This window comes from Kogia breviceps, chromosome 9, assembly GCF_026419965.1.
Source record: "Kogia breviceps isolate mKogBre1 chromosome 9, mKogBre1 haplotype 1, whole genome shotgun sequence".
Classification (NCBI taxonomy): domain Eukaryota; kingdom Metazoa; phylum Chordata; class Mammalia; order Artiodactyla; family Physeteridae; genus Kogia; species Kogia breviceps.
The window spans coordinates 66,972,176-66,995,266 of NC_081318.1; the positions used below are offsets into that span (position 1 = coordinate 66,972,176).

Consider the following 23,091-nt stretch of genomic DNA (forward strand, 5'->3'; position numbering starts at 1 on the left):
AATACGTGTGTGTGTGTGTGTGTGTATGTGTATACACACAACTACCTTCAAAGAAACTCTACTCAATAATGCTTTAAAGCATCTTCCTCAAGCTGGAAGCTCCAAAACCTCAACCCTGGAATTCTTTTTTTATTAGGATGAGTTGATGGATCATGATAGGTAGAGAATAAAGACATACATCCAAATTCCAATCTTCAGGCTCACACAGTATTCTACAATGAACGCCAACACTGAATAATTGTTCAAACAGACCTGTTCCTTTAATCTCCTCTATAATTTATAAATGAGCCACGATGCTACTACTGAGCTGCAATTTGGGGCAGACTTTCAAAGACCCTTCAACCAACTTGTTTCAGATGTGGGTATTATGCTGACCTCCCTAGCATAACTGGCAATGTATTTAAAAGCAGTGTCTCCACACGAGGGTACCACTGTTCTTATCCAGACCAAGCCTGCGCTCAGAACCTTCCCACACACCCTTTCTTTCTTGGTTTATTCCTTTTCATCATTTAGAATGTCAGATTTTAAGCTTCTTGAGAGCAGATGTGAAGATGATAGCTTTGTACTCTCCACAATTTCCTTGTGCTTTTAACATGGAAAGCACAAACTACTATTGGGTAGGGGAAAGGGAGGAGCATAAACCCAGGGTCCTTCTCTTAGGCTCTTCCCAGAGGAAGTCACAATTTCTAGAAAATGAGGCTCCAGGGTCTAATTATGATCCTCATCCATCTCTTGCTGTAACTAACTGCATTCTAATTGATGAGCTTGTCTCCACTCCATATCCCCCAACATACCCTTCACACATCTACAAAAGAACATTTTTTAAACAAAAATATCACTCTTCATACTTATGCTTAATAGACTTTGATGGCTCACCTTGGCCAAAAGCTGAGTTTCTAAAACTTGCTTTATATTAAGAATCAGTTGAGCCATTTTATGAATTAAATTACATACAGTAAAATTGAATTTTTTCCTACTGGTTTGCAATCCTATGAATTTTATGCAATTCTATGCCTGCATGTTGCGGTAGGCAGAACAGCAGATCCACATATTTACAGGCCGCATGAAACCCTTATCTTTTTCTTTCTGGTTTTTGGTTTTTTTCAATTTTTATTGGAGTACAGTTACTTTACAATATTGTGTTAGTTTCTACTGTACAGCATAGTGAATCAGCTATACATATACATATATCCCTTTTTTTTGATTTCCTTCCCATTTAGGTCACCACAGAACACTGAGTAGAGTTCCCTGTGCTATACAGTAGGTTCTCATTAGTTATCTACTTTATACATAGTATCAATAGTGTACATGTCAATCCCAATCTTCCAATTCATCTGATCCCCCCCTTTGCCCCTGGTATCTACATGTTTGTTCTCTATGTCTGTGTCTCTATTTCTGTTTGAACCCCTTATCCTTCCACAGAATAATTTCAAGCTCTAGTTTCAGCCTCTCCCAATAACCTCAACCCCAAGCATACTTCCTCATATCCTGTATCCCACAAAAGTGAGGGTGGTGGATCACTTATAGTAGAATCACATGGGATAAGGATTCCTGGGCCCTATCCCAGGCCTACTGAATCTGAAACCCAGGAATCTTTATTTTAAAAACAAAACCCCAAGTGATTCCAATGTTAAAGAACACAGCTGGGTGGGTTGTTGATCTACTGGAGAGCAGATCAAAGCATGGAGTGGTAGTGGTGATGATATTCGTAAGGGTTGTGCGTGCATTAGAATCACCTTGGAAGTTTTATCAGAACGGTCATGTCTCCTGCTTTTTTCTGTCGTGTCATGGGGAGTTGGGGGATGGGGATGCATAGCTTAAGAAAGGTTCCCAGAAGATTCTGACAATCCCAGATTTTCTCTCTCTCTCTCTTCACTTGCCAGTCTCTATTATCTACCTGAAATTATCCACCAAATTTACATGCTTGGGCCCTACATCATTTCATCTATAAAGATGTCTCCATATCCACATTCAAGCAAGATTAACTGCTCGCATAACTGTACTCAGATACTTATTAGATATTTGTTATACAAAATTTCACACATTGAATTACAGACAGTGATCTCTGTGTCTTTCTTGCCTCCAACACTGACTTCCTCAAGAGAAGCTGTGTCTTCTTTATTTTTCTCATTTTTCGAGCTTATTCAATAAATATATGTTGAAGTAATTAAGAATTACTTGTTTTATAAACACAACAATACACATATCACAGTAACAGGAGTAAGGAAGTCAGTGAGACAAGTTCTAGTGTGGTAATTTTGACCCTCTCATCTCTAGAAAACTCTGCATGGCCAGATGCAAAGCAGTTCTGTTCCATGTTTCCCTAAAATTTTTACTATGAATATCGGTGTAGCAACCATCACCTTGTTTAAAGGTGTGACTTCCACTATGGGAAATTTTATGATGAATTCCAACGTTATTTTCCTTGAAATTCAAAAAGAATATTCAGAGCCAAAGATGGTTTGTTTACTCATATTAAATGCCCCTCCCAGCAGAAAAGTTGTATATCCCCATTCTCTGGAACTCAAGCATGGGCAAGTGACACCCTTCGGCCAATGAGTATGAACCAAAGAGCTAGTGTAACTTCAGAGTAAAAGATGGTTACCATGTTCTTTCTCCCTATGCCATAACAACCATCAATGTTCTGCCTTAAGACTGCAGTATCAAAACAAAGTCTGAGACAGGACTGCAGCTGACCTATGGTGGATATGTAGACCGAAAAATAAACTTTGTTTTTGTAAGCCACTTAGCACAAGTTAATATATCCTGACTGATACAAGGTTCTTGTGACACTGACCCTTGAATTCCCCAAGCAGGTATGACAATAAACCTAAATATGGAAACCTTAATTAATGAGCTTGCTATGGTGAGTGTGCTTAAAACTTTTTTGAACTTTTCTGGGATAGAGGGTGACATTAGGGGAACTTAGAAATGTGTGTGTGTGTGTGTGTGTGTGTGTGTGTGTGTGTGTGTAAGGATTTGACTGTTATCGTTGCTGGAGGACCTACTGGCATGTAGTGTCTGGGGGTTGAAGATGCCATACATCCTATAATGCACAGGAGTCTTGCTCAAGAATTGTCTGGCCCAAATGCCCAGTGTTCTGGTTGAGAAACAGGGTAGCACACAAACCACTTAAAAACATGCAGGTGAATCATACCAAAAGAGAGAGAGAGGGAGAGAGAGAGAAAGAAAGTGGGGGAAAGAGAGAGAGACAGAGAGGGAGGGAGGGAGGCAGGGAGGGAGGGAGGGAGGAGGAAAAAAGAAAAGAAGGAAGGAAAGAAAGAGAAAGAGGGAAGGAGGGAGGGAAGGTGGAAGAAAGAAAGAGTGAAAGAAAGAAAAAGAAAGAGAGGGAGGGAGGGGGAGGGAGGCAGAGAGAAAGGTAGAAAGGAAGGAAGGGAGGGAGGGAGGGAGAGAGGGACATACAGATCCAATAGTTATGGTCATAATGGATATATGAAAAATGTGTATTAGAATTTGAATTTTTATTCAAATAAGTTATTGAATCTCTGAGTTTGTCAAGAAAATTCTTAAGTTCTTGGCAAACCCTTGTTCAGAAAGCCATTGCATTTCTCTACAGTAATCAAAACAGCGTGGTATTGGCATAAAAACAGACATATGGATCAATGTAAAAGAATAGAGAGCCCAGAAATACACCCACACACCTACGGTCAATTAATCTTCGACAAAAGAGACAAGAATATACAATGGAGAAAAAACAGTGTCTTCAGCAAGTGGTGTTGAGAAAGTTGGACAGCCGCGTGTAAATAAATAAAGAACACTCCCTCTCACCATATACAGAAATTAACTCAAAATGGCTTAAAGACTTATAAGATATGATGCCATAATAAGATATGACACCATATAACTCCTAGAAGACAACACAGGCAAAACATACTCTGACATAAATCATACCAATGTTTTCTTAGGTCAGTCTCCCAAGGCAATAGAAATAAAAAAATATTTTTAGCATCTTTATTGGAATATAATTGCTTTACAATGTTGTGTTTCTGCTGTATAGTGAAGTGAATCAGCTACACGTATACATATATCTCCATATCCCCCCTCTTGCGTCTCCCTCCCACCCTCCCTATCCCACCCTTCTATGTGGTCACAAAGCACAGAGCTGATCTCCCTGTGTTATGCAGCTGCTTCCCACTAACTGTTTTACACTTGGTAGTGTATATATGTCTATGCTACTCTGTCACTTTGTCCCAGTTTACCCTTCCCCCTCCCCGTGTCCTCAAGTCCATTCTCTACATCTGCATCTTTATTCCTGTCCTGTCCCTAGGTTCTTCAGAACCACTTATTTTTTTAGATTCCATATACATGTGTTAGCATATGGTATTTTTCTCTTTCTGACTTACTTCACTCCGTATGACAGTCTCTGGGACCATCCACCTCACTACAAATAACTCAATTTCCTTTCTTTGTATGGCTGAGTAATATTCCATTGTATATATGTGCCACATCTTCTTTATCCGTTCATCTGTCAATGGACACTTAGGTTGCTTCCATGTCCTGGCTATTGTAAATAGAGCTGCAATGAACATTGTGGTACATGACTCTTTTAGAATTATGGTTTTCTCAGGGTATATGCCCAGTAGTGGGATTGCTGGATCATATGGTAGTTCTATTTTTAGTTTTTTAAGGAACCTCCATACTGTTCTCCATAGTGGCTGTATCAATTTACATTCCCACCAACAGTTCAAGAGGGTTCCCTTTTCTCCACACCCTCTCCAGCATTTATTGTTTCTAGATTTTTTGCTGATGGCCATTCTGACCAGTGTGAGGTGATACCTCATTGTAGTTTTGAGACCTAACCAAACTTACAAGCTTTTGCACAGCAAAGGAAACCATACACAAAACGAAAAGACAACCTACAAAATGGGAAAAATGTTTGCAAATGATGAGACTGACAAGGGTTTAATTTCCAAAATGTACAAACAACTCATATAACTCAACAACAAAAAGACAACCCAATCGAAAAATGGGCAGAAGATCTAAACAGACATTTCTCCAAAGAAATACAAATGGACAATAGGCACATGAAAAAATGGTCAACATCACTAATTATTAGAGAAATGCAAATCAAAACTACAATGAGCTATCACCTCACACTGGTCAGAATGGCCATCATTAAAAAGTCTACAAACAATAAATGCTGGGGAGAGTGTGGAGAAAAGGGAACCCTCCTGCACTGTTGGTGGGAATGTAAATTGATACAGCCACTATGGAGAACAGTATGGAGGTTCCTTAGAAAACTAAAAATAGAGCTACCATGTGACCCAGCAATCCCACTCTTGCGCATATATCCAGACAAAACTCTAATCCAAAAAGATACATGAACCCCTGTGTTCATAGCACCACTATTCACAATAGCCAAGACATGGAAACAAACTAAATGTCAGTCGGCAGATGAATGGATAAAGAAGATGTGGTACATATATACAATGGAATACTACTCAGCTATAAAAAAAAGAAGGAAATAATGACATTTGTAGCAACATGGGTGCAACTAGAGATTATTATACTAAGTGAAGTAAGTCAGAAGGACAAATACCATATGATATCACTTATATGTGGAATCTAAAATATGACACAGGGAGGGAGACACAAGAGGGAAGAGATATGGGAACATGTGTATATGTGTAACTGATTCACTTTGTTATAAAGCAGAAACTAACACACCATTGTAAAGCGATTATACTCCAATAAAGATGTTTAAAAAATAAATAAATAAAATAAAATATGACACAAATGAACCTATCTGCGAAACAGAAACAGAATCAAGGACATAAAGAACAGACTTGTGATTGCCAAGGGGGAGGAGGTTGGGGAAGGGATGGAGTGGGAGGTTGGGATCAGCAGGTGTAAACTATTATATACTGAATGAATAAACAACAAGGTCCTACTATATAGCACTGAAAACAATATTCAGTATCCTATGATAAACCATAATGGAAAAGAATATGAAAAAAAGAATGTATAATGTATGTATATTTATATATGTATAACTGAATCACTCTCCTATACAGCAGAAGTTAACACAACATTGTAAATCAACTATACTTCAATTTTAAAAATTGATAACCAAAAAGAAAGCATTGCATTTGTAACTTTTTGGCATATTCAAGTCAATTATTTAATCAAAGGGTGAAATTTGAAGACTTTCTCAGATACATAGTGTCTCCCCTTCTCAAAATTTTAATTTTTTATTAATGTGGTTATAAATTTATTCTCAGGTTTTTCAACTGACTGTTTTCCTGCTCTTTAGAAAATACTGATTCTCTTCTGCTACTCACCTTAACAGATTTTATTATACATCTGCAGATCAACTGTGTAATTCCTTTTCCTTTTAACAATACTATACACATTTTGATCTTTCATTGTGAGACTATCGTGCCACTTCATAAACATTTTTTGTTGCTATGCTCTGATTTCCCTCTGTACCTTTTTGTTATTCTGGAAAAGGATGTTTCCAAAGGGAATAAACTCAGTCTTCCAGAAGGGACTTGAGCATTATATTAGAAACTGATGAATCTTTTTCAAACTCATCTAATAGATCAAACATTCTGCTACATCTCTTGGGTGATATCTGACATTGTACACTCACATGCAAGTTGCTGCTTCCTGTCGCCTCCGGCATTTCTGCTGAATGGTTTTCTCCTTTCCAAGCGACTCTTGCGCTTTGCATTTGACATACACATCTCTCAGCTGTGCCAGGACACCAGCTGTAATTTTACTGGTCTCACTGCTTTTAGCAGCACCTCCCAATTTAGCTATCAACTGCGAATTTCATTGGAATGCTTCTACTCCTTCCTATTTACTTAATTAGGTATCCTTTTAACTTGCACCTTGAGGGTGGTATCTAACGTGAAGTCCACACACGGTGGTGGGATTTAAGTCTCCTGAACGCTAAAAAGTCGGGAAACCGAGAGAGCTTGTGTTATCTTCTTCATTGATCTTTAGTATAAGGCCAGGCAGACTTACACTACAGTATGACTTACCCTACGTAAAAATATGGATGATGTTACTGGCTCATCCTGAGACACAGAAAAGGGATCAAATAACAGCATCACAACAAAATCTTGGAGCACTAAGTGAATTAAATGATCCAGTGATATAAATAACTATTTTTAAAGACATCAAAAACGTTTGAGGCTAAGTCTATTTTCTCCTTCCCCCAAACCTGGATTGACTATACATATGGCCTGAAATCATGGGGTGCATTCTGAATCCTTATTCCATTTCTTTTTATCAAGCCTGAGAAAGCTGTATGAATGTTAATATGGACTGAATAAATCCTGTGATGGCTGTAGTACCTATAATGATGTGTTCCCAGGCTGCCATATCATGATTGATTATGACTTCTTTTTCTTTGCAATCCTTCATTTAATTTCTATTCCTTACCTCAGTGTTAATATTCCTGACTCTTTGAATTCTTTTCAGAGTTCATGAGACGCTGTATCAAATGTTTTGCTAAAATCCAAATGTATTACATCTCCCTCTTTGCATTCATCCACTAATCTTGTAATTCAATAAAAAAAGCAATCAGGTTTGTTTGGCATGATTTGCTCTGTGTAAACCCAGGCTGCTTATTGCTCAATGGTGCTTAAATTATAAGTAGTGCTCAACGCAAATTTCCTCATCTAACTTCTCATTTTAGCCTAGAAAAGTTTATAGTGTTTTTGTTCATAGATATTTTTCTCCTAGCACATAGAAAGTTTCTATGTCTTAAAAACCAGAAAACAGAAACAACATACTAATTTTTTTAGGGTACCACTTTTTCTTCTTTTACTTTCATATTACTTATTTTTCCCATTTATCATCCCTACAATTTCCTTTTTATTTTGCCTGCACCTTGAAGCATGTGGGACCTTAAGTTCCCTGACCAGGGACCAAACCCACACCCCCTGCACTGGAAGCACAGAGTCTTAACCACTGGATCGCCAGGAAAGTCCCCCTACAATTTCTTATTAGATTCTCATTTTACTATGTGAGTAATTCCTTTACTTCTATTCTCCTATAACATTTTTTTAGGAAAAGTGTTCACTGGTAGAGGGACAAGAGGACGATGAAAATAAAATTTATTTTGAACATCCTCATTGAAAATAAAGGGCAGGGCTTCCCTGGTGGCGCAGTGGTTGAGAATCCGCCTGCCGATGCAGGAGACACGGGTTCATGCCCTGGTCCGGGAAGATCCCACATGCCGCGGAGCAACTAAGCCCGTGAGCCATGGCCGCTGAGCCTGTGCGTCCGGAGCCTGTGCTCCGCAACGGGAGAGGCCACAACAGTGAGAGGCCCGCATACCGCAAAAAAAAAAAAAAAAAAAGAAAAGAAAAGAAAAGAAAGGGCAATGACTTGGTTATATTTATGCAATATCTTTATCCACATTAGTCAAGTAATATAAGAAAGATACAGTTGTAATTTCTCTCTTAAGCTTAAATCTCATATGTAATGGATAATAACTTCATTTTAATGGATTCTTTCACTTTCGCTTGACCATAACTTGCTACGGGTTGAATTGTGTTCTCCCCCAAAAAGAAACGTGAAGTTCTAACTGCAACAGGTCTGAAAGTGACCTTACTTGGAGATGAGATTGCTACCGAGCCAGGTTCGTCTTACCTGTCAAGTCAAAGCGCTGAGACACCGAGGTTTGCAGAGAAGAGAGGGTTTACTCGCAAGACAGCACAACGTGGAACAGGAAAACGAATCCCAAAGCCGCCTTCCGCCTTCCCTGAAGGCAAGGGGCTCAGAATACCAATGGGATAACAAATAAGAAAGCAGGGCGGTTTGAGGCCTGCGGAGCATGGGGAAAGGTGATTGGAGGAAGGTGTGTGGTTCTGCGCAGGCGTAACTAAGCTACAGGCTTCTGCCAGTTCAGGTCAGCGAGAGGACGCTAGCGCATGCCCAGTTGGAGGGTCTTAGCTTCAGATTGATTTAGAGGCAGCTGACACCAAGTTCCTAGAAAACAACTCAGGCAAACAACTTATCGTTTAGGCTACCTGCAGCTTGGAGGGCATGCAGATCTTAAAATGGCCTTGATTAGTAAAGGCAGGTGAAATGGATTTAACCATGGTTTCAGGGTCTTTACAGACGTAAGTTAAAGTGAGGTCATTAGGGTGAGCCCTAACCCAATATGACCAGTATTCTGAAAAGGAGAAAGTGAACACAGAGGCAGATGCAGGGGAAAGACGATATGAGGAGAAATGGGAAAAAGAAGAACAGCTAGAAGCCAAGGAGAGGGACCTGCAACAGATTGAGCCCCATGGAAGATACCAACCCTACCACAACCTTGATTTTGGAAGTCTAGTCTCAGAACTTGAGATAATACATTTCTGCTGCTCAAACCACCCTGTTGGTGCTACTTTGTTACGGCAGCCCCAGTGAACTAATATAGTATATATCCTATATGCATATTGGTTTGTTCTCATCATTATTCCTCTTAGATTATACTCTTCTAGAACTTGGTAAATACGTCCAGTTCTTGCTAATCACTGCTGCTTTTATGCACATTACCATGTCAGCAGGCTTTAAGGACCTATAGGAATCAAAATACTCTTGAAGGAAATGGAAGAACAAAAAGGACATTCTATATTCAGCAGTTTTCCCATTCTGAAGATGGAATATTATTTTTAGGGACTTTGAGAAAGACTGAACACCCAGCCGGCAATTCCACTTCTTGTTTATGCCAGTTACTTGAGGGAATTACTTCTCATCCAGCATGCAAGGGCTTGATGGGACTGTAAGATTCCATGCCCTTTTACCGGCAGAAGGTGAGGACACAAGGGGCAAACCCTTGGGTTCTCTCTCCTGGGCTCTGAATCTTGAGTAAAGTAATGCAAGAATGGAACGATAGTTGGTAATCTTTGATTTCAGTAAGTGACCTGAATAGATTGATGATTATTTCTTGCTACTAGGCTGTACACATACACAGCAAATGGGCATTTGATAAATGCTTTTAGTCAACATTCTCAGGGTCAAGACAGTCTGGAAGTTAATGAGTCAGTAGTCTGCCCTGCCTTGATTTTTAGTTAAATGTTCAGCATTCTTCTCCATGATGGGCCACGTAGACGTGCACATAGTGATTAATTGAATGCTTCATTTTATAGCAACAGGCATGGCATGATTGACCTGAAACACTCATTATATTTGAATAAAAGTATCCCTGCTTCCCACTGTCACTAGCATTTTAAAGGCCACTTTGTTACCATACTCCTTTTCCACAGACTTTATGCTCTAAATAATGGATTATTTCAGCCTAATTGATATAGCATATGTAGTTCTCTAAGTGTGGGTTAGATTCACGTGGGTTAGTCTTATGTAGTTTGAGGGCAGGGATCACTTTTATAAATCTACTACATCTTCCATAGAGTCTACTTATGAGGTGGGGTAACTTAATTTGGATGCAGTAAGTACACAATCAACTGAATTTATAACAATGTTTAAGACCAATTTGTAGAAGATTCATAATTGGGGATTTTTGAGGGATGAAATCAATGGATTACCCAACAAAGAACAAATTGAAATGAATAATCCAAAGTTTGTTCTAATATGAGTGAATTAATAATCAATGAATAAATTAGTGAGCAATGTATTTCTCTTTTGAGATCTAAATTATCCAAATATTAATTTTTATATTTCTCCTTGTTTTGGTTTTGGAAAACTGCCTCAGGATTTCTACATGATCACAAATTTTTATGAAAATAACAGTAAATTCTAGGGAAGAATTCTTTTTTTTGGTTGATTCTATTTCCTAACTTTTTAAAAAGATTTATTTATTATTTATTTTTGGCTGCATCGGGTCTTAGTTGTGACACACGAGCTCTTCATTGTGGTGCATGGGCTTCTCTCTAGTTGTGGCGTGAGGATTTTCTCTTCTCTAGCTGTGGTGCGCAGGCTCCAGGGCATGTGGGCTCTCGTTGAGGTGTGTTAGTTGTGGGGCGTGGGCTTAGTTTCCCCGCAGCATGTGGGATCTTAGTTCCGTGACCAGAGATCAAACCTGCGTCCCCTGCATTGTAAGGTGGCTTCTTTACGACCGGACCACCAGGGAAGTCCTTCATAATTTTCATGATAGTGAATTTCAAATGTTGGCATATGAAATAATTGAAATGGCAATTTTATGGTTTAGTTGTTGCACCTGCAAAGCAAGCTCTTCATGAAACAGACAAAAATCAACAAACAAATTTGGAATGTTATCACATTTGGTCCTGGTATTATATATCTGAGGAAAAAAATAATAGACTCTTATCTCTTCAGATGCTGTGCTTTCAATAATAAACCAAAATTTACTCTTTAAGTGAATGATTATAAATAAGTCACCTTGTGATTAAGCACCATATTTCAGGGGACAGATTTTGAAAGGAATATATGAGATTTGAAAAGTCATAGAAAAATATTCAATTTCTGTTTTAATTTAGCGAGTTCTTAGTGTTTGGTGAGGGGGTGGTGGCGTGATGCCCAATGTATCTTGTTAACCTGATTTCACATTAATTCAGTACTTTTATTAAATCTCACGTTTCTGTTTGGGAATTTTTTCCTAAAAAAAAAGTTACCTGAAATTATCACTGTATTAAAGAGCATAGCTTCAGTATGTTTGTGTCTTTATGATATGTTAATCAAATCTGTCCATTCAAACTAAAGAAACAGCGCAAAATATCAGTTCTCTGTTTGATGTAGTTTATTTTAAGGTTCTGGGCTGTTTTTATTTGTTAACATAGATGTAAATAACTGAGTTATTTTCAGAACATCCAGTAAGCTCCTTATCTAAATGTACTTTTTTTCCCTGCAAACATTGGGACTTTGTAAAAATAGTGTTTATACATAAAGTTCTTTTTTTTTCTTTAATAACGCTATTAAACTACAGTATGAAATCAAGGCCAACCTATTAATAAAGGAACTACAAGTAATGTGAATTATTAGAAAGCATAAGGTTGCATTTTTTACATTTCTAATTCCAATATATAACAAAGTATCTCCTATAGTATATTTTTTTAATACTTTAAGAATAAAATAATCTAAATGGATTGGAAATACTAGTGGTGATGGTTGCTCAACACTGAGAATGTAATTAATGCCACTGAAGCGGACACTTAAAAATGGTTAAAATGGCAAGTTTTATGTTACATATATTTTACTCCAACTTTTTTAAATAGAAAAAATTTAAAGAATTTAATATTTTAAAATATCAAGTAAAATATTTCTCAAGTATTAAAAGTAGGAGAGCGTTTTGCAGTTTAAGATGTAATGTCAGGACTTTCCTGGTGGTCCAGTGGTAAAGAATCTGCCTTCCAATGTAGGGGGACGCAGGTTCGATCCCTGATTGGGGAAGTAAGATCCCACATGCCGTGGGCCAAACTAAGCCCATGCCACAACTACTGAGCTCACGCCTCAGCGAGAGAGCCTACATGCTACAAACTACAGAGCCCACACATCCTGGAGCCAGCACACCACAACTACAGAGAAGCCTGCATGCCGCAACAAAAGATCCCGCGTGCAGCAGCTAAGACCCGACACAGCCAAAAAAATAAATAAGAAAATAAACAAATAAATAATTTTTAAAACGTAATGCCACATGCATTATCTTATTTTCTCCCCATCTTTTTGTGCCATATTTGTCTTCTGTCAGTTAAATTCACAATAAATTTTCTATAGGACAAATAGTTTTACTGGCTGTTCAGAAAATTTAAACGTACATAAGATGTCATAGTCCCCTCTAAAACAATGTGATAGTTTTTAAAAATTAAGATTTCTTTGGAAAATAGCTGCTGTGATTTCAGTTCTACTTTCTACTTTAAAAATTCACTTGTTGCTTCTTCTGAATCACGTGACTTCAAATCTGCCATGCTTTAAAAGTTTCCTGGGGAATCTATTACTTTCAGAACTCATGTCTAATAGCGTAAGTCATGGGGGCAGTGTTTACAACATTCTGAAGAAGTTGATCTGTCCCTTTGGGGATCATTAAGCTGTATCCTTCTCCAGTGGAAAAACCAAAGTGGTACTTCAATAATTTTGATTTCTAAATGCTTAAAGACTCAAAAAAAATTCATGTTATGATACTGCTATTGTTTAAGTAGTACTTGATTTCTTTTTCAGATTTTTCTATAAAGACTAATCAAAGATGTTTAAAGAAATACATTTTAAAAGACTGTGTTTCAGCAAAATGTGAGTCACTGTTACATAATTTTTTTCTTTTTTAGTAGCTAAGTTTTATTTTCTGCAGTAATAAACATTGAAGCATCCCATTCCTCAAGCTGCCGGGAAACAAAACAAGTGAACCAAGAGATACCAAGGGCCAGTAGAGGCAAAAAATTAAACCCCAATAACAAAGTGGCAATTACTCTAAGTTTGAATTCCCTATGCCTTGCCTAGTAGGGGACACAAGGTTAGGCCTCAGCCCCCTTTCCTCCGCCTAGCCTTTGGGGAGGCAGGGGCCCAAAGCTCCAAATATTCCGAATCACCAGGGAAAGCTGATCCAGGAAGGAGTTGATGGAAATCCAGAAGAGGACAAGGTCTTCAGCAGTCCATCTACTAGCCAAGGCACTGCCATTCACTGTATATTCCTTATGAATCATGCCTTGGTGGCATTAGGCATCTGGGATCAGAGATCTGCGGGGCATGTCTGCCCCCACCCCCAGGGGGGGTCGGAAAGGCACTGTGAGTGTGAACACCCGCAATCCACTTCCAGGCCCTACAGCCGCGGGTGCTACATCTCCACCATGTCCTAGGGCACGTGGTGCCCACTCACCCTTGGGACCAGCGGCAGCTGCTTCCATCACTGCTCCTCTGCCAGGCCCACCCTGGCCTTCTGGGCCCCGGTGACCACCCTCGCCTCCAGGGCTACCTGAACTACTCTGGCGATGAGGAGTTCCAGAGCTTTGCTGGCCAACTCCGCCGCCTGCCCCTACAGCGCTGTCCCCCGGGGCCTGCACAGCCGCCGTGTCCCTCTCAGAGCTGAGGAGAGACTTACATACATTTTTAAGTTATTTAAAATTTAAATCATGAAAGTAGCTAGGTCCAGGTTACCAAAAAAAAAAAAAAAAAAAGCATTTATGAATTTGCCTGTGGTCATGACATTCTGGTTTTGTCTTTAGCCTCAGCTTCTCCTCAAAGCCAATCAGTGATGGAAGCAGTAACATCTGTCAAGCATGCACGCTGGCTGGCACATGGGAGTCACTGAAATAATTTAGATAGTTCCTTTCCCAAAATTTCTTCCTGATATAGTTGCTGAACAGATTAAGTGAAACAATGTATTGAAAAAGATTAGAACACAGTACTAGAAAAATATTTATCAGGTGTCCTGGGACCTAAATTACCAGAAAAAGAATAACACGTGGGAAGTGACAGGAGGGCAAAACACTACTCAAGTACACTGGTCATAAATTAAATGATTAAAATGATTCAAAGCAAGTCAACAACTTAGACGATATTTATCAGTTTTACATGTGCCACCTCCCAGAGTGATCACAATAGTGCAATATTTTCAGTTTCTGGGCTTTTATTTTAGATTTAAATTTTAAGCATATTTATTTGCTATTATCACATAAACTTCATGGAATATTTTCTCAAACCATAAGTATAATTTTAATACATCCAAGTGAATTAAAAATTTCTTCTCCATAGAAACATAATTTTAGGACAGAACTAAATAAGAATATTGGAGTCTATATGCAAAAAGAAAAAGAAAAAAAACAACCCTATCTTACATGAGTTTATAAACCACAGCTATTCTATGTATACTTTTAATGGAGCATTCTAAAATCGCCAATATTTTTCAGTAAAGGCATCCACTACTCTGATCAAATTCTCCTCTTCTTAAACTATACTTTTCCATAAAATTTTTTGTAATAAATAAATCTTTCTAAAGGAGTCTATTAAAAAAAAGAAAAAAAAAAAACTAAGTCCTCAAAGTATGTACTAGTTGAGCTCTGAGTAAACTGAGCCAAATTCTTCAGTATCATGTCCAACACTGATATCTTATGGAAACTTGGCGTTTATGTAATTCTTATAACAATTGCTCAATATGTTCATTTGCCTTCTTTAACTTCCTTCTATTATTTTTACCCATCTTTATTTTTTTCTTACAATTCTATTTTTCCCCTTCCTCATATCAAACTGCTACTGGAAAATAGCTCACTCATTTATTCTCAAATTTCAGTTTTTCTCTTAAGATACCAAGTAAGAAACATTCAAATGGTCTTCCCCTCTGTAATGTTTTGTCGTTATAAGCTCTGAAAATGCTGCCTGATAGAACATTCATTTTAGAAGCACCTATGATCTGGCCAAATGCTAAAACATCTGGTAATAGATTTATTTCCTTGTCATATAAACATGTTGACTCATATTTTAAAATTGCTCTTTTGAGTAACAAACATATTCTATATACCATTCTTTCTTAAACAGTAATAACTTGTAGATGTTAAGGTTGTATAGTAACAACTCATACTAGCACCAAAAGAAATTTATATTTAAAAAAATCTGACTTAGATAACATAATTAACTATGCTATAACTCTGTAATTATCACACTATTTTTTTCTCTCATTATATAATTTTTACATGTGGGGGAATTAAATAAAAGCTAAAAGCTCTATGTGATTATCAGATGCTTTAGTGGAGTAGGTGAACTTTAACATAGAATGCTTTCATTACCTTTTAGGCAGAGTAAACTGAGACCATCTCAATGGTAAACAAAAATGTTCTTCAGTAATTTCTCACCCTAGATCCATCAATAGAACATTTTTGTCCATACGTAAGTCAATCGGTATTTTTAATACACAGTGTCTTCATCTGTGTGGTAAGCTGAATAACAGCCACCCCTTTTCCTCCATGCCCCTTACCTGTGTCCTGATCCCTGTGAATGATAACTTACCTGGCAAAAGGGACGTCAAAGATGTGATTAAGTTAAAGATCTTGAGATGGGGAGATTATCCTGGGTTGTCTGGGTAGACCCTAAATGTAATCACAGATATCCTTATAAGAGATAGGCCAAGGAAGATTTGACTACAGTAGAGGAAAAAGAGATGTGACCACAGAAGCAGAGATTGGAGTGAGGAAGCCAGAAGCCAGGAGCCAGAAATGACAATAGCTTCTAAAAGTAGAAGTAAGGATGGGATTCTTCCCTCCAGAAGGAACCAGCCCTACAGACACCTTGATTTTAGCCCCTTTAGACTCATTTTGGACTTCTGATCTCTAGAACTAAAAGAGGATAAATTTTTGTTGCTTTAAGTTATTAAATTTGTGGTAATTTGTTATAGCATCTACAGGAAACTGATAAAAACCTATAAAAAGGAGTTTCAATTAAGTGACCTCCAAGAACCTTCTATAATTTGAGAAAACTGGTCTGCACTGTCAGCTGTGTGAATTTTTATTTTTAAGCATTTTTATAGGCATAACTTAAAGAAAATCATCTTTCATTAGTTATTGGAGAGGTGACATTCTTTGTTGTAATTAGTCTGTTGGGTATAGCATCAAAAGGCAGCAAACATGAGGGGAGATAATTCTTTTAGTTTCCTTTACCAGGTTGAAGGAAAATGTTGTTGATTTCTATGTTTGAATAGCCAATTCAATTAGAAATTCAAAACACAAGAATCTTGCAGAAATCAGCTGCCAGATTTATTAATCTATCTGAAAATAAAAATACAACCAAACAAAAAGTAGAATAAGAACAGAACCAAAAAAAAAAACTTTAGATACATTTCCCAAGAGTTTACAATGCAATGTCTTGAATCCTTCTGTATGAGAAATATACTTAATGTTGGCCAATTACTTACTTGATTCAGTGAGTTATTACTGTAAACAGCAAAATATATAATTTTGTCCTTAAATATTATATAATCAATACCAATTCTTCCTTGATTCCTTAAAATAACTCATAGCCCAATTTTCTCACTGTCAAACTAGAACTAGAAGTTTTAAAAGAATAAAAGAAAATGAGAGGAAAAAAAAGAACACTCAATATAATTTTCATTTAGATCATATTTTAAGGACCCACTTTCAATTTCTCCTTCAATTTCTCCAAATGTGTCAATTCTCCTTCCAGTAAAACTTTAGCTGAATATTTTAAAATCTGTTTTTATTCTACGTGCTGTAAATGGCCACATGAGCAAAGTGGGGGGAAAAAGTTCTGATTTTTAAGGCATATTTATTAGCCCATAATGGGCCTAATGCTATATAATGTAAATGTAGAAAAAGCATTGAAATCACAGGTTACATAGATATGTTGAAATTAGAATATGTTTTTTTTGTGTGTGTGTAGGATTAAATGTGAGTAGTATTGATTATGGTATGTGCGTTTCCCAATAACTGTTCAATTTAAAGACATGAGTTGTGATCCATGTCATGTTGGAAAATGGGTAGCCAGGAGATCATCTTTCAACAATTTTTCCTGTGTTCATCATGAAAAGCTTTTATAAGTGGATTCTGGCTTTGTGTTTAGGACTTTTTTAAAATTTTGCTATTGACTCTTTAAAAATTTTTGTTCCTCTGGGATATTGATGGATTGAACAAAATTCGTGTTTCTTGCTTGAATCAATTTAGCAAGCTCTCCAGAGATACTGTAACACCATTTACTTATGGTTTTGTTATACCCTGCTTTCAGTATTTTCTCCAAATGCAAAACCAAACCAAAACAAAAACCTTTGAAACTTTAAATCTTTAAATCTTCTTTCAAACAATCCAATCACATTTACACGAGTGTCCAAAACAAGATGATGGATAGTACCAGTGCCAGCACTATGTCATACAGCAACTTCCTCATATTCTTTGACAGATTGTAAATAATTTTCCTTTCACCAAAAGTTACAAAATTTTCCACAGTTTCCCTTAGCAAGCTGAAGCTTACTCTTCATTTCGTCAATGTGCATAAAAGCTGCTTATAGCATAGCATGGCATAAGCTATTTTTTAAGCAATAAATGGTTCGAGTCATCTATTTTGTCCTGAAATACTATCTGTAGTTAACTGCATTGCTTATAAATGGTCATAGTAAATTCAGCATGAAAGAGAATATTACAGAAAAGACAGCAGCAGAAGCATTAGCATTATCTAATATTTATATATGTTTCAACATAACACAGCAGTAAAATGTTTAAATGCATATCAATGGGTACCATGTCTAAAAATTACTATAGTACCTATTTAGTGTATTGGATATTTTTCTTAAGGAGTGCTTGCTGTATCTAGAACAGCATATTATGTGATTTAGTACAGTTAATTCTTATTGATTAAATAATGTTTTTATGTACTGAAGGAAGCGAAAGGAGACAGATATTTTTTGCTTCATTGTGATCCCAGATTTAACATTTAAATGAAGATCTCAAAGGACCATGAAAAATATCATTATTTAACTGAAATGAGCTTCAAAATACTTTAACAACAGTATGATTTGTATCTAAAGAGCAAGGTGGCACCAGATACGTATACTGCTACTGGCCTGTGACTCAGTTTGGAGCCAGAGTCCAAAATTGTGCCCCTCATTTACAGTCATGGTGATTACTCAACTTCAGAGAGAATTACCCATTTTATGGTTATCCTCTATGAGTCATATATAAAGCAAAAGGAAACAAAAAGCAGCAAATGCAATCTCTAGATACCTTTTTACAAGAGGTGCAAAAACAGTCATTTCTAACAAGTAAACTGCCTTTTACAGTAGTTTTTTTTTTTTTTTGTACACCTTGCAGAGACTCAGAAATGATAGGGGGAAATGCCCAAGGCAAATAGTCTCCAAGTGGATATTTACACAATGTGAATTAACTGTGTACTATAGACACCCAGAGGAAATGAACATTTTCTAGGTTGTTATGAAATCAAATCAACATGATAGAGCTTCATCATACTTAAAACCTGTAGGACCCCATCCCAAGCCTAAGTAAAAAGTAATCCCCCAATCCCCCCCTCCCATTGACCCATTACCTTCCTGTTACACAGAATAAATGTTTAGATTACTCCCACCCACCCTCAAATAAAGTGCACAGTCCATGGCAGACCATAGAATAATGCAACAGGAAAAGCCCCTTTTTGTGTATTATTATTTAAAAATAAAATACAAACAACAAAAATCAGACAAAGATTGAAGAGAATTCAGAGATTCTCTGCATCTTGCAAAAGAGGAGAAGCGCGAGGAGGCCCTTGACTGTCACTTGTGTTAATACACATAGCCTTCGTTATAGGGGTGAGGGTTGCAGCAGCCCCCTTCTGGCATATAGGCCATGCTCTCGTCAAAGTGGGACAGAGGTACTGTGTCCTCTTCGTTGATATGACGCTCCATGTCTGTCTTCAGCAGTGGGCGCTGATTATCTGGAAAGGCCATGGAGAAGAGGGCTTCTGGATCACATACAAATTTGTAGACGTATCTCTCTCCAGCCACCTAAGGGAAACATGGAAGAGAAATCCCATCCTTATGTGCAGTACTGGATGGTAACTAGACTTAGTGTGGTGAGCATTTCACAAGAGATACAAATATCCAATCGTTGTGTTGTACACCTGAAACTAATGTGAGGTTGTTATGTCAACTACATCTCAGCTTAAAAAACAACAACTCATCTTCACCATCCCAGATTGGAAGGGCAGAGAAAGAAATAAACAAAAACATGATTTAATACTCCAGAAAGGATGAATAACAAAAGAAGCAATTAACTATTAACAGATAGAAAAAAAATCGTCACTTTGTGGGATAAACTATGATTCAATCGAGGGAAATGCAAAATGTTGATCTTGAGTAATAATTACATTCATTCCAGATATAGCTAGAAAGCTTAGCAGTTTGCTTGTTTTCATGTAAGTGTAAACTTACATTGCTATTTGGGGAAAAAAAAAAAATCAATGATTTCATGCAGGCATCTTCACATTACAATTTTTCCCCTCTGTTTGAAAAGGTAGTATCTATAGTACTTATAAAAAACCAGGCCTTTAAAGTGTAGTATCTCCCTCTTAACATTATATTTCTGAAACTGTAGAAAAACTAAATTTCCAAACCTTAGAAGAAAAATGTATTGTGTTCCTAATAAGACTAGACTAGTGATTCACTGATTCGCAGGGTGAACTGTTCTGGTTTTTTTTATTTTTATTTTTATTTTGCACTGTATATTCTCACCTGAAAAAAAAGATACATAGCCTTATTTAAACGAAAGATGGATCAAGAGGGCAGCATTATCCTGGGTACATCACTTTTAAAAATGAAAGCAAGATGCCTTAGACAGAAGTTAAGGATGTATATAAAGTGTCAAATTGAAGTAAGAGGTGTAAAAAGTGAAAGGAATTTAAAATACACAATGCATAGGGAGGAAATGAAAAAAAGAAATGTGACAGCTGCCTGAAATAAAGGAGAAGTGGTGTAATTTGTAGGAAATAACATGTCCCAAACTTAAATTTTGAAGAGTAATGCTTCTCTAGGAAATTATAAACAATTGAGTGGAACAAATACAGCCCTGCCCCCGCTGCCATTAATAGACAATGCTGAGCTTCTCAAAAACCCAGGGGGGTTGGGCAGGGCGGGAGTGGATGAATACAGTTCTTTGTATTAAGTTTGGCAGTAACTTTTTGTGTGTATGTAGAGTTCAGTAATTTTAGAAAGGTGAAAATTACTCAACTCCTCTGCTACTTGCTGTGTGATGTGGGGGTATGGTGAGTTCATAGTTTATAAACTATCTGTGCATGTTTAGGAAGAAAAAAAAAAATTGCCAAAGAGCACTGCTGTTCTGGACTCAGATTTAGAATGTTGTTTGCCCTGGATTTTTTTTACCCTGTAAGAAGAATCAATTTAGAGAATTCAAATACTCTGAATATCCCTAGGCTTGAAAACAGCCAAGACTTAGTTTTTATGAATTTGGACATGTTTCTTAAACTGCCCCCAGTTCCCCTTTTTTTTTGTGAAATGGAGTCAGGAATGACTTCTTGGAAAGCCTGCTGAAAGACTAAGATGGAAGTCTCTAGCACAGGGCATGGCAAACAGAGGAGTCTGGCATAAATTTATTCACTTCAGTCCTTTATAAAAAGGAAATTAAGTTCGTAAAGGTGAAATGGTGAAACTGCCATAAAAGTAAAAATAGACCATATCAGAAACAAAGCTTAACTATACTAAATCCTCATTTCCCTTTTTTCTTTGTTCAAAGCACTTTGAGAATAAAAATAAAATAAATGGCCTGCATACCTCAGGGCATTTAATAACCTGCTTTGTTTTGTCTGCAACCGCTGAGAAGGAGGCATTTGCTTTAGGATACTGGAAGTTTTTTTGTACAACCTGTTGCTATTGGTTATAATTAGAAATGATTTGATAAATCACTGTGGGGAATTAAAATGTATAATATGCAATCAAGATTATAAAACCTCTTAAAGACTCTGCCTTGACTCACTGTTTTATTTTCCTTACAGTAAACACATTTAGGGCTACTACTATAATTACTGGACTATGTTAAATGTCACAAAGTTTAGAACAAGGGCTGATAACCAACCAAGGGACAGAACATCTTCTGTTATTCAGTTACAATATGGAAAATGCTATACATTCAGTATACACAAATTGCAATGCTTAGATAGATAAAACATGAATTTTGAAAGACTAGCTATTTAGATTATGTATTAACTTTTAAAATTTCAGAAGTAATACAGGGATATTGGAAGAAAATTTTAAATTACAGATTAAGCCAGAAGAAATAATAATCTGATTATAGCAACCAGAAATAACCAATGCTTAAATGTTTGTATATACTTTTCCCATCATTTCTAAATTTTGAAATTCATACATGTACTGTCTATAAGGTATAATGATCATTACTTCATTTCTTATTTCTTTCATAGCTACTAAATTAATCAGGGTTTCTTTGATATTTAGATCCACTTGGGTTTTATTTTATTCTCTAATCTCTCCATTTTATTTTCTTTTACATATACCACATACATACAGAGTTTTAAGTTCATGAACAAGCGTGATCAGATAAACACTTTCCCCATACATTAAAATATATAATTCTACATCAGAGTTCTTTTTTTTTAAAGGACTGCCTAATTTTCCTCTGAATGACTATACTAGAACTTACTTAACCATTATGTTAACAGGTAAAGATAAGATGGCAGGACATTCTAAAAAGAGTGAAGCAATGAGAGAGTCACAGGTGTGTCAGAAAGTAGCAAGTAGAACGGCTCAACATGTGGAAGGAAGAATAAGTATATGTGTGTCTGTAAAAATTGTCCAAAGTCTTGATTGTTGTGCTAGTTATAAGTAGACTTTAACTTTTGCATTTTTCACCTTTAAACGATCTGTTTTTCCTTATATCATATGCAATAGCCCAAAAGGCCTGTGAGGTACATTTTGCTCTCCTATATTAGCTGACAAATAAATAGTTGCTAATAGTTTCCTTTGGCAATTACAGCATAATAGAAAAAACGTGAGGAGCCACAACATTTTTCTTTGTTTTTTCAACATCTATGCTGTCATTTGACTATTAGATAGCATCTTGCCTTATTAATTTATTAGAGTAAGAGGCAAATAAATAGGATATGTGATAACTGGATAAATAAATAGGAACATGGAAGTGGTGGTATCAGTAATAAGCATAAGTTTGAACACCTTTGAGAATATTTAAGACCAGACATATCATCCTGCAGATACCCCCTCAAACACTGTGTCTAAAACCTGAGGTACGATTAGACATTTTATGATACTTTTTAGCTCTCTGTGACGGCTCCATTTAGTAAGGGACTTACTGGTCAAGACACACAAGCTAAACATGACTTGGCTTCAGGGTGTGAGATGCATTCATAGCTACCATTTGTTGAAGACTTTTGCACCAGGTACAGTGCAAGTGTCTCAAGTACATTATTTCATTTAATAATCACAGCAGCTTCACGAGGTAAGAATACCACTGCTTAGTAGCAGAAGAATCTGTTCAAAAAAGGTGATCTAATGAGAAGGTAGTAGCATGCAAACCAAAGTCATGACTGCATTTTGTGTAACACTGTCCAGGAGACCTGCAGAGCACCTACTGTGCCAGCCCACTTGATGTGCCCAATTAGGAAGATGGTGATGAAAATGAAAACAATGGGATGTATCTGAAAGGGGTTGGCTGCAAATGGGAGTGGTGGATGAGAGAAAGGGAG

The 23,091-nt window shown here is 36.9% G+C and overlaps 1 protein-coding gene across 11 annotated transcripts in view; it reads right to left on the bottom strand.

The window, feature by feature from the left end:
- Positions 1–16,591: 16,591 nt before the first annotated feature.
- The window catches only part of ETV1 (ETS variant transcription factor 1), a 96,353-nt gene continuing 89,853 nt past the window's right edge, over positions 16,592–23,091 (bottom strand). For all 11 annotated transcript variants that reach the window (XM_067042585.1, XM_067042581.1, XM_067042586.1 and 8 more), the window contains one exon: positions 16,592–19,363. In XM_067042585.1, the coding sequence (XP_066898686.1) occupies positions 19,142–19,363 (222 nt within the window). In that variant the 3' untranslated portion in view covers positions 16,592–19,141. The remainder of the gene's footprint in view (positions 19,364–23,091) is intronic.